We start from the raw sequence: 17,975 nt of genomic DNA on the forward strand, positions 1-17,975 counted from the left end.
AGAGATATGTCTGCCAGATTAAGAAAAACTGTAGATTTACTGAATATTATTTGACTATTAGACCTGTGAATATTTTGAAATCATTTACATTACATTTAAGTCATTTAGCAGACGCTCTTATCCAGAGCGACTTACAAATTGGTGCATTCAACTTAGGAAATCATGGCACATTATTTGTGTTCAGTTCATTATTTCAGTTTACACTTTATTTCACATGTACATTAAGACACATTTTTGTGTTACACAACAATATGTTATTGCACAAATAACGTCATAAATCTATCATGAATATGAAACAAAACGGACACATTTGAACGAAACATAATTTGTGTATTTCTGACAGAAATATTTTAAATAAAAAAGAACAGGTTGGTGGTATAACAATATGAAAATGTCTTTTCAGTTATGATTTTAATTCAAACATATACATTTGATTGAAAGCAATTTTTAAAGATAATATATAGGCTACAAATGAAAGCAGGCTAAATAAAACTCCATACCGCCATAAATCTTACAGAGTAAAATATTAATTGGGTCCTCAGGTTTTTCCTATCAAATATAAACATTTGACAAAATTTGAATTAAAATGCGTAAATTACATCATAATTTTGTTCCATTGCCAGTATCAATAATATCTCTAAAATATAGCTGAAGGCAGCAATGGATAGGGTTCACAGGATGACAAAATGGACAAGCTCGGTTGGGTAACAAAGCAAGCACTCTGTCATGCTGGAACCATCTTCCTTTATGTGCAATCAAAATATGGAGTATCTGACATATGGTTGATGAGGAGAAGATGATTTTGAGCATTAGCATTACATATGCAAAGAATGAGTTGTTAATAGTTTCCTTGTTTTTTGAGATATCAATACCACATTTACCATGATAGCGATGACAAGTTTAAATGTGATAGGCCACTGTGGAGTGGATTTACAGTTGTTTAGATGGACACGTAAAATCGGATTTCCTGATTTAACAATAACTCAGCCATCTTTTGACCAATCCCTTAGCATTGACGTCACGGATGATGTTTCATATTCAGTCAGTTTTGGTTTTATGCATCTCCCTATGATAGAGATATGTCTGCAGGATTAAGAAGAACTGAATATTTATTTAATATTATTAGGCTACTAGACCTGTGAACATTTTGAAATCATGACACATTATTTGTGTTCAGTTGTAGAAATGTAAGGTCCATAATAGTCCCTAAGTATTATTTCAGTTTACACTTTATTTCACAGTTACGTTTTTAAGACACATTTTTGTGTTACAGAACAATATGTTTCATGAATATGAAACAAAATGGACACATTTCAACAAAACTTAATTTTGGTGTCATTTGGTACTATGGTTCATGTAAATAAGTTTCAAAGATGGAGGAAAATCTATCCTGACGGACCTTATGGGTCCTTGAGGCAAATTTGTTCAGCATGAGGAAAGAGGCCTACTTACAAAGTTTCAAGTCTCTAGGTCAAACAGGGCGGCGGATATGAGGGTTTAAGTGAGAATACTTATAACAGCGCCAGCTTTGCTGTGAACCCCTGATTAGCCAACACAAATTTGCGTTACACATTTGATATGACATCTAGCCGTTTGTAAATTGTTTAACTGAAAATAGTAATTTACTGTCAATAAAATGTGCTATATATTTAGATAATTTACCCCATCATATGTAAATGATGTAAAAAAATTACTTGGACAAAATAAGTCAAGAGCTATGATGTTTCAAAGCCTTCAAAGCCAGTTAAACAAACAGGTACAAAAGGGCAGGCATGCAGTGATGGCGTTGAGAGTAGGCCATATCCATAAAAGCACATTTAAATAAAACAGTGATAAGAAGCCACTAGCAATAACAATGTTGTTTATCAAGATAATGTACAGATCAAACACATCAGTTAACGTTGTATTTTGTCTCTCAGGCTTGTTTTAGAAAATGGTCAATCTAATGAAAGTAAACACATGTAAGGGGAGAATTCTACAACCAAATAACATTTAACATTTAAAGGTTAAATTGTCAGATATGTTTCACTGTTTGCCCTGTGAATCTTGGAGCACCTGCTTAAAATGTGTCATAACTGTTGAACATGATAAAACCAGTGGCACTTATTTACTTTTACATGAAAAAGTAACCCCATTTGAAAATAGTAATTTCCAAAAACAATTTCCATAACCCAACAAGGTCTCTCACACACACACACAGAGTTCTACAACTCACGTGTCAATACTCCATACATGATAAACTACACTGGAACTGTCCCCCATCAGGACTGAGTCTTGGTCTGATAAATACTGAGATTAAAGTGCAGTAGTGAGTGTTGAGAATACTGAGTTGTTGTTGTTGTTGTGGTAAATGTCCTGTACTGTAGAGGCTAACTAGACACAAGGGCTCCACACACTGGTTTCTGTCTGTAGTCTGTGATGGCCTTCCATAGCTTACACAGCATCCCACCTCTGAGGAGGAAAACATGAGAAAGATGAAGAGAGACTGTTATCACCACTTGCGATATTACAGTGTTTCAATCAGGTATTTGACATGGCTGGGTATTTGACAGTGTGGGAGAGAATACTGTATGTTGTATACCTTAATCCCAAACTCTTCAGGTCATCTCTCATCACATACTGGAGAAGGTCATCCAAAGTGTAATCCTCGGTCAAAATCTACAAAATGGAAAATGGTTCATGGATAAAATCATAGGTACCTGAAAGAGATTAAGCTCGGGGCCAATAGATGGTGCTCAACTGTGTATCTGTTATAAAGGCTTTACACATACAGTATGCATAAAGCGTACTAACAATCAATGAATAGCCTCCAGGTACACCCAGGCCGTTAGTCTTAACAGCTTTACAACAATGCAAACAGTTTACTGTAGTATAGGGGGATAGGGTTACATGGACGTGAGTTTGTTTACATAGGACCTACCCTGTCCATGGAGTCATCGTCAGCCCCATGGAGTCTCAGCCACTTGATCAGCTCTGGGTCCCCATGGCTCGCAGTGGACTGGCTCCTCTGGCTCACAGATGATGTAGGCATATCTGTCACACACATAAGTACATGTCCAACTATTAACATCTACCATATAACCAATCATAGAAGACATATCAAATAATATGCATTGTCTGTTTCCTGATGTTTGTTTTGTACAAATATTTCCATTAGTCCTTTAAAAAGCAGTCTTTTTAATGCTCGTGCTCTCAGATAAAGGTGTGTACTAGTGTATGTTGGGATGTGCTCACCGACGTGTTCTGAGCGGATCCTCAGTAGTTTGATCTCCTGTTCCCTCTCATCCAGGACATCCTGGAGGACAGCCTGGTACTCTCTCTCCCTCGCCAGCAACTTCTCCATCAGCCTGTGGTGACACAGCAGGGAGAGAGGAGGGGAGGGGGAGACACAGGGTCATTCAATGAGGTAATGCAATACTACTAAACACGGTTACTGCAGGCGCCATGATGAAAATAGCCAAAATAAACATATTTGTGTTTAGGCCCCTGTGTTGGGGCCCTTCTACACAACATAATTTACATTGGTGAAGAAACAATGTGAAGCTACAGGCAATAACTACTACTGATTGATCACAGATGTGGTGTTAGTAGCAAAGGTTGTAGTTTTGTGTCTGACAGTCGTTGTCATGGTTACGACAGCACGACGACCCACCTCTTGGTTTCCAGCTTCATCCTGCCTAGTTCCATGGTGACGGAGTGCTGGGCATTATGGGATCTGTGTGAAACGGTGGAACTGAGCGTGCTCACGCCGGAGGTGGCGACCGTGTCGTCATGGACAGTGTTGGGAGGGGCTCTGCTCTGATGGGCGGAGTTATCCTCAGGCTCCACGTCATCGTCGATGTTATCTTGATCGGCCGGATCATCCTCCGAGGCCAGGCTGAAGTGGGGCCTCAGCTCTGAGTAAGGACACATGATACATCATTACACCGTTACAGCAATACTAGCAATATCATGACAACTACTTCATATCCAACAGCTAAACTGCACCTTGAAAGAGGTAACATGAAACATTAAGCCTCAATAAAGATCACAGTATGATTACAATAATCTTTAAATGCAATTGTTATAACAACATCTGACTGGTTGACACATTTCTATAATATTCTTGTTAAATGCCCTCATATACATAGTATCTAGTGCATCTCTGTATCCAAGGTTACACATCTATCTTATGATTAGATTGGGGCTCTGTTTAAAGTCATACTCCTATGTTTAGTTGGCGACCAGTGTCCTGGGCCCTAGGGGGCATAATATATCGTTTAAAACTCTGGGGCTAGAGACACAGCTATTACCTGGCACCAGGATGGTGATGGCAGTCTGCACCGCTTTACGGATGATATTGTCCAGGGCGAACATCCAGTGGGGCTTGATGTTGTGGTTTCGTAGTACTTTGTTTACCTGGCGATGCATTGGTCAGTCACACCACACACACACACACACACACACACACACACACACACACACACACACACACACACACACACACACACACACACACACACACACAATCCATTAATAAACAGCTGATCCACACACACGTACTACAGACACGTATGCATCCACATCTACCAGTATCCTCCACATTTGTGGAAAGGAAAACAGACTCCAGCGGGTGTCTGTTTACATTGCATGTGGTGGTTGCCCAGTAATCTGAGATATCCCCCTATATAATGAGTCTATGGAAACAGCATTTCCCAGAAATAAAGAGAGACAGCCATTTATAAAAAGCCATGCATTCTGGAAAATCCAAGTGTGAAAAACAAGTCTGTATCGTGAATTGAATTGATAATCATATTTTTCAGACAGTGCACCCATTAGACCAGAGCTGGTTTCATATGTATCCACTAGGGGGTATCAAAGCTCAGTATTGACTGAGACGTAATACCTCACAGCCAGCTACAGGCTAGTGTCATTTCATTTGCATAATTGTATTTGTGAGGCAGAGGACAGAATCAGCCTCTTTAAATGATGTGCTTTAAGCTGACACATTTCCCTTCTATTACCCTTTCTTAAAGGTCAAAAGTGTTTCACAGTCAATTGTCTGAACTGTTTGTTTAAACAATGGCAGCATGGCGACATAATTCAGTTGAGAACAATTCACAGAAATCCCCTTGAATCATACTTCAATGTCTCCAGAGCCTTTGGTCTATACAAGGACAATTTAAATTCCAACCCATTCACAGTGGATAAATAGACAATGGGATATTTTAATTATCATAGGCCATATAATGCTTATAGAGAGAGCTACTAATAGGTGAAGAAAGAGCACTTACTGCGTCCTGGAACCCAAATAGCACCACCTGTAGTTGGCTAATGGCCGTGCTGTCAAAGTCTAGCTCCAATTTGAGCTGGGAGAGGGTGCTGGCTATGATCTTCCTGTCCGCCATGCGCACAAAGTCCCCCAGACTGACCACCAGGGTGGAGATATGCTGGTGTCTCAACTTAGTGTCCGATGTCTCAGAACCCTGCACAGACAGGGGAGAGGAGGATGGAGAGAAGGGGTGATGAGAGGAGGGTGAAGGTGAAGAAAGGAGTCCAGATGATAAGGGGTTTGTTTTCCTCTTTAGACAGTCCCTCATCTAGCCTGGTCCCAGATCTGTTTGTGCTGTCTTGCCAACTCATATGGTCATTGTCATGCCGCGTGACACACCAGGGCACAAACAGAACTATGCCCAGGCTACCCCTCACCCTGTCCACTACCAGACTAGATGCTAACTGACCTGTTTGAGAGCCTCCACGAGGTTGGCCACCACCTTGTCTCTGTCCTCAGTGAGGATGCGGTGTAGAGTGGCCCTCCTCTCGCTGTCCTTCCTCAGCATGAAGAAGCCAGAGTCCTTCTCATCAGGAGACGGAGGAGCACTGTGGTCCTCAAAGTTCTCCACTGGGATACTGGTGGGGAACACAGGTTAGATTAGAGAGACCAGGGATTATTTTTTGTAAACATATTTGTACAGCAGAATAACAAAGTTCACAAATATTACATGACATTCTTTGGCATCGTGGTATAAATGCGATAAATGACTCCGCTCTGTACGTTATCTGGAACTAATGTACTCCGTAGATGTACAAGATACCTACGTTGTCCATTATTTCCAGATCATGTAGAGCGTCAGCGTTTATCTCTTTCCTCCAGATTTTGTTTTTCTGGCACTGCTTATTGTCAGATGAATTGAGATGGTAGAGGTGCAGTGTTAGTGTGTTTTTGTGATCTCAAACCCAAAATGCTGGAGTGAAGAGACACATAAAAATGTTAGTTTCACAAATACATATGGTGCTGACTGTATGTTGTGTTACCTGAGGAACAGGGAGCGGGTTGCTTTGACGTCCCGATCCCTGTAACACTTGGTGCTGGGCTTGAAGATGAAGGGGTTGGTGTTGAGGTCGTTCTCAGGGGAGATGGAACCGTACTCGCTGCTGCTGCTGGTGTCTTCCACCACCACAGGCACTGGCAGAGAGATGCTGCGCAGGTACTCTGGATGGCACAGAGACAGATACAGGCAGGCGGACACAGTTACAACACTGTTACACAAAGAAAACCAGAGCCTTCTGGTTCTTTTACATTACAGTACTACTTCTGTGAGTGAATCATCTCAGGGTAGGGTTGTCAACATGACAATTGGTTTAGCCTAATGTCGTTAGGCTCAGACTCAGTGTACTCTAAAGAGGAAGAAGCACAGACAAGCGCTCAAATGAACTCACCTGAACCTCCTGGTGTCAGAGCTGAGGAGAAAAACAGATATTTTTATTCAATGATATGAATTATGGAGAAACAACAACAAAAAGTATCTAAAACATAAAGTATCTAGTAGCAATAGTCTTTCTATTCAGATATATCTATATCCTACTAACTACTTCACTGATTGACCGGTGAAGCGTTGTCCTAGCTACCTGTAAAGCTGCTCTTGCCCCTCTTCTTGCGGCTGGTGACGGTGAGGAACTCATCAGTGAGCAGGTGCAGGGCGGTGGCCCTCTGGTCGGGGTCGGGCTCAAAGCAGCGTAGGATAAAGGCCTTGGCCTCCATTGACATGGAATCTGGGATCTCAGGATGGATCTTGAACATGCCAACCTGTAGCCAAGATAAAACACAGCACAGTAATGCTTGAGCTAAGGGCCTAACCTGCAGCTACAGCCAAGATGAAACCCAGCCATGTTAGAGCTAAGGGCCTAACCTGTAGTCAAGTCAAAACAACAAGTCAAGTGACCTAGCCAAATCACCTAGCCAAGTCATGCTAAAGCTAAGAGCATACAGGACCAAGGGAACCTCAGAGAGGGCAGTCACTTAGAAGAAAGTCAGTAAGAGGAGAGTTGGCTTGATTGAGGTGGCATTAGTTTATGGATGGTGAACTGATCTCTTTTAACCCATCGCTCTGTGGCGCTGTAACACTATGCAGGTGAGCTCATGCCATCACAGTACAGGAGGTCAAGTTGACAGTGAAGGACGAATGCAGCAACTCCAGGCAAGAAGCTCGTCTGATGATAGGCACTACAAATTCCAAACATTGCTCCGGAATGTAGGCTTGAGATTAGGAATGTAATGCCCCTCCCAGTGGAGACATTCCAAAATATTAAGTGGAGCAGGAAAGTTTATGTGAGGATTGTTGCCAAATGCTTTCTCATCTGTATAACAGTATAGATGAAAAATGACTGCATGAATTTCTAAGTGGTAGTTGCTCATGTAAGCCATTACATAGAAAGATGACAGTGTTAGGAAAAGCATTACACCAGTGATGAATCTGCACTTTCTTAAGTCACACAGGATGAGACAGACAGAATAGCTGCTGAATGTCTTCTAAAAGGTGGTTACATGTGTTCCATTAGAGATCTAATAAAACCTGCTACAAAACAGTGGTTTAAAAGCACTGGAAAATGCACAGCAATTTACTACTGTAATTCAATTCTTGCCCGCATTCCACATGATCTTCATCACACTCCACAGAATACCCAGTTGGATCATTAGCTCTAGTCAAATCAAATCAAATCAAATTGTATTGGTCACATGCGCCGAATACAACAGGTGCAGACATTACAGTGAAATGCTTACTTACAGCCCTTAACCAACAGTGCATTTATTTGAAACAAAAAAAGTAAGAATAAAACAACAACAAAAAAAGTGTTGAGAAAAAAAGAGCAGAAGTAAAATAAAGTGACAGTAGGGAGGCTATATATACAGGGGGGTACCGTTGCAGAGTCAATGTGCGGGGGCACCGGCTAGTTGAGGTAGTTGAGGTAATATGTACATGTGGGTAGAGTTAAAGTGACTATGCATAAATACTTAACAGAGTAGCAGCAGCGTAAAAAGGATGGGGTGGGGGGGGCAGTGCAAATAGTCCGGGTAGCCATGATTAGCTGTTCAGGAGTCTTATGGCTTGGGGGTAGAAGCTGTTAAGAAGTCTTTTGGACCTAGACTTGGCACTCCGGTACCGCTTGCCGTGCGGTAGCAGAGAGAACAGTCTATGACTAGGGTGGCTGGAGTCTGACAATTTTGAGGGCCTTCCTCTGACACCGCCTGGTATAGAGGTCCTGGATGGCAGGAAGCTTTGCCCCAGTGATGTACTGGGCCGTACGCACTACCCTCTGTAGTGCCTTGCGGTCAGAGGCCAAGCAGTTGCCATACCAGGCAGTGATGCAACCAGTCAGGATGCTCTCGATGGTGCAGCTGTAGAATTTTTTGAGGATCTGAGGACCCATGCCAAATCTTTTTAGTCTCCTGAGGGGGAATAGGCTTTGTCGTGCCCTCTTCACGACTGTCTTGGTGTGTTTGGACCATGATAGTTCGTTGGTGATGTGGACACCAAGGAACTTGAAGCTCTCAACCTGTTCCACTACAGCCCCGTCGATGAGAATGGGGCGTGCTCAGTCCTCTTTTTTTTCCTGTAGTCCACAATCATCTCCTTTGTCTTGGTCACGTTGAGGGAGAGGTTGTTGTCCTGACACCACACGGCCAGATCTCTGACCTCCTCCCTATAGGCTGTCTCATCGTTGTCGGTGATCAGGCCGACCACTGTTGTGTCGTCGGCAAACTTAATGATGGTGTTGGAGTCGTGCCTGGCCATGCAGTCATGGGTGAACAGAGAGTACAGGAGGGGACTGAGCACGCACCCCTGAGGGGCCCCCGTGTTGAGGATCAGTGTGGCAGATGTGTTGTTACCTACCCTTACCACCTGGGGGCGGCCCGTCAGGAAGTCCAGGATCCAGTTGCAGAGGGAGGTGTTTAGTCCCAGGATCCTTAGCTTAGTGATGAGCTTAGAGGGCACTATGGTGTTGAATGCTGAGCTGTAGTCAATGAATAGCATTCTCACGTAGGTGTTCCTCTTGTCCAGGTGGGAAAGGGCAGTGTGGAGTGCGATAGAGATTGCATCATCTGTGGATCTGTTGGGGGCGGTATGCAAATTGGAGTGGGTCTAGGGTTTCTGGGATTATGCTGTTGATGTGAGCCATGACCAGTCTTTCAAAGCACTTCATGGCTACAGACGTCAGTGCTACGGGTCGGTAGTCATTTAGGCATTTTATCTTAGAGTTCTTGGGCACGGGGACTATGGTGGTCTGCTTGAAACATGTTGGTATTACAGACTCAGTCAGGGACATGTTGAAAATGTCAGTGAAGACACTTGCCAGTTGGTCAGCACATGCTCGGAGTACACGTCCTGGTAATCCGTCTGGCCCTGCGGCCTTGTGAATGTTGACCTGCTTAAAAGTCTTACTCACATCGGCTACGGAGAGCGTGATCACATAGTCATCCGGAACAGCTGGTGCTCTCATGCATGCTTCAGTGTTGCTTGCCTCGAAGCGAGCATAGAAGTGGTTTAGCTCGTCTGGTAGGATTGTGTCACTGGGCAGCTCGCGGCTGTGCTTCCCTTTGTAGTCTGTAATAGTTTTCAAGCCCTGCCACATCCGACGAGCGTCAGAGCCAGTGTAGTATGATTCAATCTTAGACCTGTATTGACTCTTTGCCTGTTTGATGGTTCGTCGGAGGTCATAGCGGGATTTCTTATAAGCGTCCGGGTTAGAGTCCCGTTCCTTGAAAGCGGCAGCTCTACCCTTTAGCTCAGTGCGGATGTTTCCTGTAATCCATGGCTTCTGGTTGGGGTATGTACGTACGGTCACTGTGGGGACGACATCATCGATGCACTTATTGATGAAGCCAGTGACTGATGTGGTGTACTCCTCAATGCTGTCTGAAGAATCCCGGAACATGTTCCAGTCTGTGCTAGCAAAACAGTCCTGTAGCTTAGCATCTGCGTCATCTGACCACTTTTTTATTAACCGAATCACTGGTGCTTCCTGGACTACACTAGTGTTTAATGGACTACATATGTGCAGTCTATGTAATATTGCTGATGAGGAAAACACCTGAAATGCCCACTTCAGATTAATACAAGTGGAAAAAGCTTGAGGAGGGCTCATCAGTGGAACGGAGACTTAAAACAACACACAAAGGATAGACTGTACTACACAGTCTACCTCTAGGTACTAGGTCTAATCTCACAGTTGAATAAGTACAGTGGGGAGAACAAGTATTTGATACACTGCCGATTTTGCAGGTTTTCCTACTTACAAAGCATGTAGAGGTCTGTAATTTTTTATCATAGGTACACTTCAACTGTGAGAGACGGAATCTAAAACAAAAATCCAGAAAATCACATTGTATGATTTTTAAGTAATTAATTTGCATTTTATTGCATGACATAAGTATTTGATACATCAGAAAAGCAGAACTTAATATTTGGTACAAAAACCTTTGTTTGCAATTACAGAGATCATACGTTTCCTGTAGGTCTTGACCAGGTTTGCACACACTGCAGCAGGGATTTTGGCCCACTCCTCCATACAGACCTTCTCCAGATCCTTCAGGTTTCATGGCTGTCACTGGGCAATACAGACTTTCCGCTCCCTCCAAAGATGTTCTATTGGGTTCAGGTCTGGAGACTGGCTAGGCCACTCCAGGACCTTGAGATGCTTCTTACGGAGGCACTCCTTAGTTGCCCTGGCTGTGTGTTTCTGGTCGTTGTCATGCTGGAAGACCCAGCCACGACCCATCTTCAATGCTCTTACTGAGGGAAGGAGGTTGTTGGCCAAGATCTCGCAATACATGGCCCCATCCATCCTCCCCTCAATATGGTGCAGTCGTCCTGTCCCCTTTGCAGAAAAGCATCCCCAAAGAATGATGTTTCCACCTCCATGCTTCATGGTTGGGATGGTGTTCTTGGGGTTGTACTCATCCTTCTTCTTCCTCCAAACACGGCGAGTGGAGTTTAGACCAAAAAGCTCTATATTTGTCTCATCAGACCACATGACCTTCTCCCATTCTACCTCTGGATCATCCAGATGGTCATTGGCAAACTTCAGACGGGCCTGGACATGCGCTGGCTTGAGCAGGGGGACCTTGCGTGCGCCGCAGGATTTTAATCCATGATGGCGTAGTGTGTTACTAATGGTTTTCTTTGAGACTGTGGTCCCAGCTCTCTTCAGGTCATTGACCAGGTCCTGCCGTGTAGTTCTGGGCTGATCCCTCACCTTCCTCATGATCATTGATGCCCCACGAGGTGAGATCTTGCATGGAGCCCCAGACTGAGAGTGATTGACCGTCATCTTGAACTTCTTCCCTTTTCTAATAATTGCGCCAACAGTTGTTGCCTTCTCACCAAGCTGCTTGCCTATTGTCCTGTAGCCCATCCCAGCCTTGTGCAGGTCTACAATTTTATCTCTGATGTCCTTACACAGCTCTCTGGTCTTGGCCATTGTGGAGAGGATAGAGTCTGTTTGATTGAGTGTGTGGACAGGTGTCTTTTATACAGGTAACGAGTTCAAACAGGTGCAGTTAATACAGGTAATGAGTGGAGAAAAGGAGGGCATCTTAAAGAAAAACTAACAGGTCTGTGAGAGCCGGAATTCTTACTGGTTGGTAGGTGATCAAATACTTTTGTCATGCAATAAAATGCAAATTAATTACTTAAAAATCATACAATGTGATTTTCTGGATTTTTGTTTTAGATACCGTCTCTCACAGTTGAAGTGTACCTATGATAAAAATTACAGACCTCTACATGCTTTATAAGTAGGAAAACCTGCAAAATCGGCAGTGTATCAAATACTTGTTCTCCCCACTGTATGTAATCCAATCACGCTTATGTTTTTAGCTACTAACCACAAACTTAACAAAACATTGAGCTTTTTCCTTACAAACACAGGGCTGACAGCATGCTATGTTTGAGATACTACTGTCCTGGTGAGTCAATCATGGAGGCATGTGCCTGGAGGCGTGTAAGGACAGCCATCTGTCATCATCACTGCCCTGTATATTCCCCCCCAAGCCGACACTGCGACGGCTCTCAATGAACTACACTGGACTTTTTGCAAACTGGAAACCGCATATCCTGAGGCCGCATTTATTGTAGCTGGGGACTTTAATAAAAGAAATATGAGGAAAACGCTACCGAAATTTGATCAACACCTCTGTGCTACTCGCGCATCGAACACTCTCGATCATTGCTATTCTCCCTTCCGGGACGGCTAAAAGGTCCTCCCTCCCTTAAACAGGAAGTACCCGTGGTAAGGACTGTTCAACGTTGGTCTGACCAATCGGAATCTATGCTTCAAGATTGTTTTGATCACGCGGACTGGGAAATGTTGCGGGTTGTCTCTAATAATAATATTTACATATACACTGAGTAGGTGACTGAGTTCATCAGGAAGTGCATAAAGGATGTTGTTCCCACTGTGACGATTAGAAGTTATCCAAACCAAAAACCGTGGATAGATGGCAGCATTTGCGCAAAACTGAAATTGTGAACCACTGCATTTAACCACGGCAAGGTGACTGGGAACATGGACGAGTACAAACAGATCAGCTCTGACCTCCGTAAGGCGAACAAAGAGGCAAAACAACAGTGCAGGCACAAAGTGGAGTCACAATTCAATGGCTCAGACACGAGATGTACGTGGCAGGGACTCCAGACAATCATGGATTATAAAGGGAAAGTCAGCCAAATCGCGGACACCAATGCCTCGCTCCTGGACAAGCTATACACCTTCTTCGCCTGCTTCAAGGAAAATACGGAGCCGCCGACACGGGCCACTGCCGCTCACAAGGACTGTGAGCTCTCGTTCTCTGTGGCTGACGTAAGTAAGACATTTAAGCGTGTTAACCCTCCTCGCAAGGCTGCCGGCCCAGATGGCATCCCAAGCCGCGTCCTTAGAGCATATGCAGACCAGCTGGCTGAAATGTCTAAGGACATATTCAATATCTCCCTATCCCAGTCTGTTGTCCCCACTTGCTTCAAGATGTCCATCATTGTTCCTGTACCCAAGAAAGTGAAGGTAACTGAACTAAATTACTATCGCCCCATAGCACTCACTTCTGTCATAACGAAGTGCTTTGAGAGGCTAGTTAAGGATCATTTCACCTCCAATTTACCCGACACCATAGGCCCACTACAATTTGCATACCGCCCCAACAGATCCACAGACGACGCAATCACCATCGTACTGCCCTATCGCACCTGGACAAGAGGTATACCTATGTAAGAATGCTGTTCATCGACTACAGCACAGCCTTCAACACCATAGTGCCATCCAAGCTCATCATTAAGCTTGGGGCCCTGGGTCTGAACCACGCCCCGTGCAACTGGGTCCTGGACTTCCTGACGGGCCGAAACCAAGTGGTGAAGGTAGGCAAAAACACCTCCGCTACTCTGATCCTCAACATGGGGGCCCCACAGGGGTGCGTGCTCAGCCCCCTCCTGTACTCCCTATTCACCCATAACTGCGTGGCCACGCAAGTCTCCAACTCAATCATCAAGTTTGCTGACGACACAACAGTGGTAGGCCTGATTACCAACAATGACGAGACAGCCTACAGGGAGGAGGTGAGAGCCCTGGCAGAGTGGTGCCAGGAAAATACCCTCTCCCTCAACGTCAACAAAACGAAGGAGCTGATCGTGGACTTCAGGAGACAGCAGAGAGAGCACACTCCCATCCACAGGGCCGCCAAAGTTCCTCGGCATGCACATCACTGATGACCTGAAATAGTCCATTCACACAGACAGTGTTGTGAAGAAGGCACAACAGCACCTCTTCAATCTCATGAGGCTGAAGGAATTCTGCTTGGCCCCTAAGACACTCACAAACTTCTACAGATACACCATTGAGATCATCCTGTTGGGCTGTATCACCGCCTGGTACGGCAACTGCACCATCCACAACCGCAGGGCTCTCCAGAGGGTGGTGCGGTCAGCCCAACGCATCACCGGGGGCACACTGCCTGCCCTCCAGGACATCTACAGCACCCGGTGTCACAGGAATGCCAAGAAGATCATCAAGGACCTCAGCCACCCGAGGCACGGCCTGTTCACCCGCTACCATCTAGAAAGCGGAGACAGTACAGGTGCATCAAAACTGGTACGGAGAGACTGAAAAACAGCTTCCATCTCCAGGCCATCAGACTGTACCCTGCCCTGAACCTTAGTCACTGTTAAAAGCCAGCTACCACCTGGTACCCTACCCTGCACCTTAGAGACTGCTGCCATAGTCATTGAACACTGGTCACTTTAATAATATTTTACCTACTTCATATGTACAGTGCCTTGCAAAAGTATTCATCCCCCTTGGCGTTTTTCCTATTTTGTTCCATTACAACCTGTAATTTAAATAGATTTTTATTTGGATTTCATGTAATGGACATACACAAAATTGTCCAAATTGGTGAAGTGAAATGAAAAAAAGAACTTGTTAAAGAAATTCTGAAAAATAAATAACGGAAAAGTGGTGCGTGCATATGTATTCACCCCCTTTGCTATGAAGCCCTTAAATAAGATCTGGTGCAACCAATTACCTTCAGAAGTCACATAATTAGTTAAATAAAGTCCACCTGTGTGCCCAACATCATTGCCCGACCTCACTAATGCTCTTTCGCTGAATGGAAGCAAGTCTCCGCAACAATGTTCCAACATCTAGTGGAAAGCCTTCCCAGAAGGGTGGATGCTGTTATAGCAGCAAAGGGGGGACCAACTCCATATTAATACCCATGATTTTGGAATGTGATTTTCGACAAGCAGGTGTCCACATGCTGTATATTTATATTCCGGACTCTGATTTTGCTCGTTCTGATATATTTTTATTTTTGGGATTTGTGGGTATTGTTTTGTATTGCTAGGTATTACTGCACTGTTGGAGCTAGAAACACAAGCATTTCGCTGCACCTGCGATATTATAAAAAAAACTAAAACATTTTTAGTAATTTAGCAGACGCTCTTATCCAGAGCGACTTACAGTTAGTGAGTGCATACATTTTCATACTGCAAATATGTGTACGCGACTAATAAAATGTGATTTTATTTGACCTATTTCTGTTTCTGACGTCACTACTGAGAGAAATAGGTCAGCAGAACCATAAATCACAATGAACAACAGAATGAGGGTAGGCTCATTATTCAAAGCCATCATTTTGATAGGGCTACTACTACGTTTTTAGCCAGCCAGACAAAAACACTATTCACCAATGGAAAGTGAACTAAGGTCAATGATCTGAGCTTTAGTTGACCTCTGAACTCTGACCTTGAACATGGCAGCCTGTGGTTCCCCCAGCTCATAGAAGGGAGGTTTCCCAGTGGCCATCTCAATGATGGTGCAGCCAAGAGACCAGATGTCCGCAGGCTTGCCGTAGCCTCGAGGGCCTTTATCTATGATCTCAGGGGCCATGTACTGTAGTGTCCCTGCAAAACAACAACACACCAAACAGACAGGAAATTATACAAATATCATAGCTACTAGTTACAAGTTGCATTTGTAAAATTTGCATATCAGTGCTGATACAAGCAAATCAGGTTTTCAAGTTCAAGTTTTAATGCAATAATCAATAACAATGCAATAATCAATAACAATGTAATACTAGAAAAAAAAAACAAGAAATAAGAAGAAATATGAACACAATAAGTATTTACAATGTGCAGGGATACTGGAGTGATGGAGGTAGATATATATAGGGGTAAGGTGACTTTAGGGAGATTGAACATGGGCTCTAGGTAGGGCTGCAAAATTCCGGGAAATTTCAATAAATTCCCTGGTTTTCCAGAAATCCTGGTTTATTAAATGTTCACGGATTTGGAACCCTAGCTCTACGGCTAAGTTTAATTCTGTGCAAGTGAAATTCCGCTAAGTGCTATCCTAAGTGAAGCTTTAATTGAGCTTTTAAAAAGGTAAGCTAAGTGCTATGGTGAAACTAGCAGAGACACATTGGCGTACAACTTACACAGGAGAAACTGACTGTACTGGATGGTTTCAAGATGCAAAGGTACTCCAATCAGATGATCTTAACAAAAGGGTCAAGCTGTGCTACCATTAGCTGACACAATGTCAACGCTGGCATAACCCTGGCACACTGACCTGACCACTCTGAATATCAACGGCAGGCTATTCTGAGATATGTAATTTACAGGATGATGAGCTAAAACAAGATAAATCCTCAAGCCCACAACACAAATAGTTTCTTAGAGATTAAATCTCAGCAAAACTATAGTTATTGTAAATAGTGAGTGGGATCACTGTGTGGGTTGAGGGTTCAGCCCATTTTCGAACAGCCTGTTCCATCAAGGCATTTTTACAATGTAGGGAGAGGAAGCTCGGTGGTTATAAACCCAGTTAGGAAGACCAGTACATACCAGTTGTTATCAATCCAGTCTGACAGACCAGTACATACCAGTTGTTATAAACCCAGTCAGGAAGACCAGTACATAACAGTTGTTATAAACCCAGTCAGGAAGACCAGTGCATACCAGTTGTTATCAATCCAGTCAGACAGACCAGTACATACCAGTTGTTATAAACCCAGTCAGACAGACCAGTACATACCAGTTGTTATAAACCCAGTCAGACGGACCAGTACATACCAGTTGTTATAAACCCAGTCAGACAGACCAGTACATACCAGTGAAAGTCTCAGTGCAGGGGTTGATCCCAGCCAGCCGTTTAGAGGTACCAAAGTCAGATATCTTCAGAACTCCGCTATATGTGTTTATAAGCACATTATCACCCTGTGGATATAAAGACAACCAAGGGGATGAGAAAAGAGCTCCATTCCAAGTAATCTCCATTCATTGTGGTCCTCTGTAGCTCAACTGGTAGAGCACGGCGCTTGTAACGCCAAGGTAGTGGGTTCGATCCCCGGGACCACCCATACACAAAAATGTATGCACGCATGACTGTAAGTCGCTTTGGATAAAAGCGTCTGCTAAATGGCATATTATTAACCTTAACCCAAGGACTATGATAACAGCCTGGTAATCTAAGGTATTTCCTAGAAGGCAATCAGCAACAGTTCTTACAGTGGGCTATATTCACCACTTCATGTAAATGGCTGTTGAGGTCATTTTATGAGACACTATTGTTAAATGAGGCAAAATTTTGAGACCTATCTTGTCCTGGGTATGTGAGAAAGAGTATGCTAACCTAAATGAATGTTTCTATTATGGGATGGGAGTGTGGTCAGTGTGTTTTATTATTTATGACTGAGATTGAGTTACGTCACGTCATGTTAACCTTCCGGTAGGATGATAAGGGGAAGTCATCATACTAGAGCCAGGCAACAATTACAAATCAAATCATTTCTGTACCACTGACAAGAATGTGGCCTCCCTATTGGCCAGGCGCATACTGCACAATGGCCAAAGGCTTTGAAATAGAGCAGGCTTCACCTTGATGTCTCTGTGAGCGATCTGGTTGTCATGGAGGTATTTGAGTCCCTCCAGGATCTGTCTGGTGTAGAAGCCGATGGTGGGTTCGTTGTTCTTCAGAGGGCCCCATTTAGACCTCAGCAGAGCAGACAGGCTTCCTGGAGACCAACCACAGGACAAAGTTGAATACATAATCAACACATTCTGCTTTACTATCAGCAGGACGGTAGAGCATTCAATCAGTAAGCCAGGCTACATATTACATAAATCAGACAAGATATGTGTTTTTATTTGTTTCTAGGTGTAGTG

The 17,975-nt window shown here is 43.7% G+C and overlaps 1 protein-coding gene across 1 annotated transcript in view; it reads right to left on the reverse strand.

Moving 5' to 3' along the window:
• Positions 1-1,213: 1,213 nt before the first annotated feature.
• The window catches only part of LOC121552096 (mitogen-activated protein kinase kinase kinase 5), a 78,601-nt gene continuing 61,839 nt past the window's right edge, over positions 1,214-17,975 (reverse strand). The window contains exons 17-30 of the mRNA XM_041864824.2: positions 17,688-17,824; positions 16,922-17,027; positions 15,553-15,710; positions 6,889-7,066; positions 6,700-6,720; positions 6,295-6,472; positions 5,721-5,889; positions 5,274-5,465; positions 4,293-4,398; positions 3,653-3,896; positions 3,235-3,347; positions 2,921-3,033; positions 2,582-2,658; positions 1,214-2,451 (exon numbers count right to left, since the gene is read on the reverse strand). Coding sequence (XP_041720758.1) covers positions 2,370-2,451; positions 2,582-2,658; positions 2,921-3,033; positions 3,235-3,347; positions 3,653-3,896; positions 4,293-4,398; positions 5,274-5,465; positions 5,721-5,889; positions 6,295-6,472; positions 6,700-6,720; positions 6,889-7,066; positions 15,553-15,710; positions 16,922-17,027; positions 17,688-17,824 — 1,874 coding nt within the window. The 3' untranslated portion in view covers positions 1,214-2,369. The remainder of the gene's footprint in view (positions 2,452-2,581; positions 2,659-2,920; positions 3,034-3,234; positions 3,348-3,652; positions 3,897-4,292; positions 4,399-5,273; positions 5,466-5,720; positions 5,890-6,294; positions 6,473-6,699; positions 6,721-6,888; positions 7,067-15,552; positions 15,711-16,921; positions 17,028-17,687; positions 17,825-17,975) is intronic.

This window comes from Coregonus clupeaformis, unplaced genomic scaffold (assembly GCF_020615455.1).
Source record: "Coregonus clupeaformis isolate EN_2021a unplaced genomic scaffold, ASM2061545v1 scaf0101, whole genome shotgun sequence".
Taxonomy (NCBI): domain Eukaryota; kingdom Metazoa; phylum Chordata; class Actinopteri; order Salmoniformes; family Salmonidae; genus Coregonus; species Coregonus clupeaformis.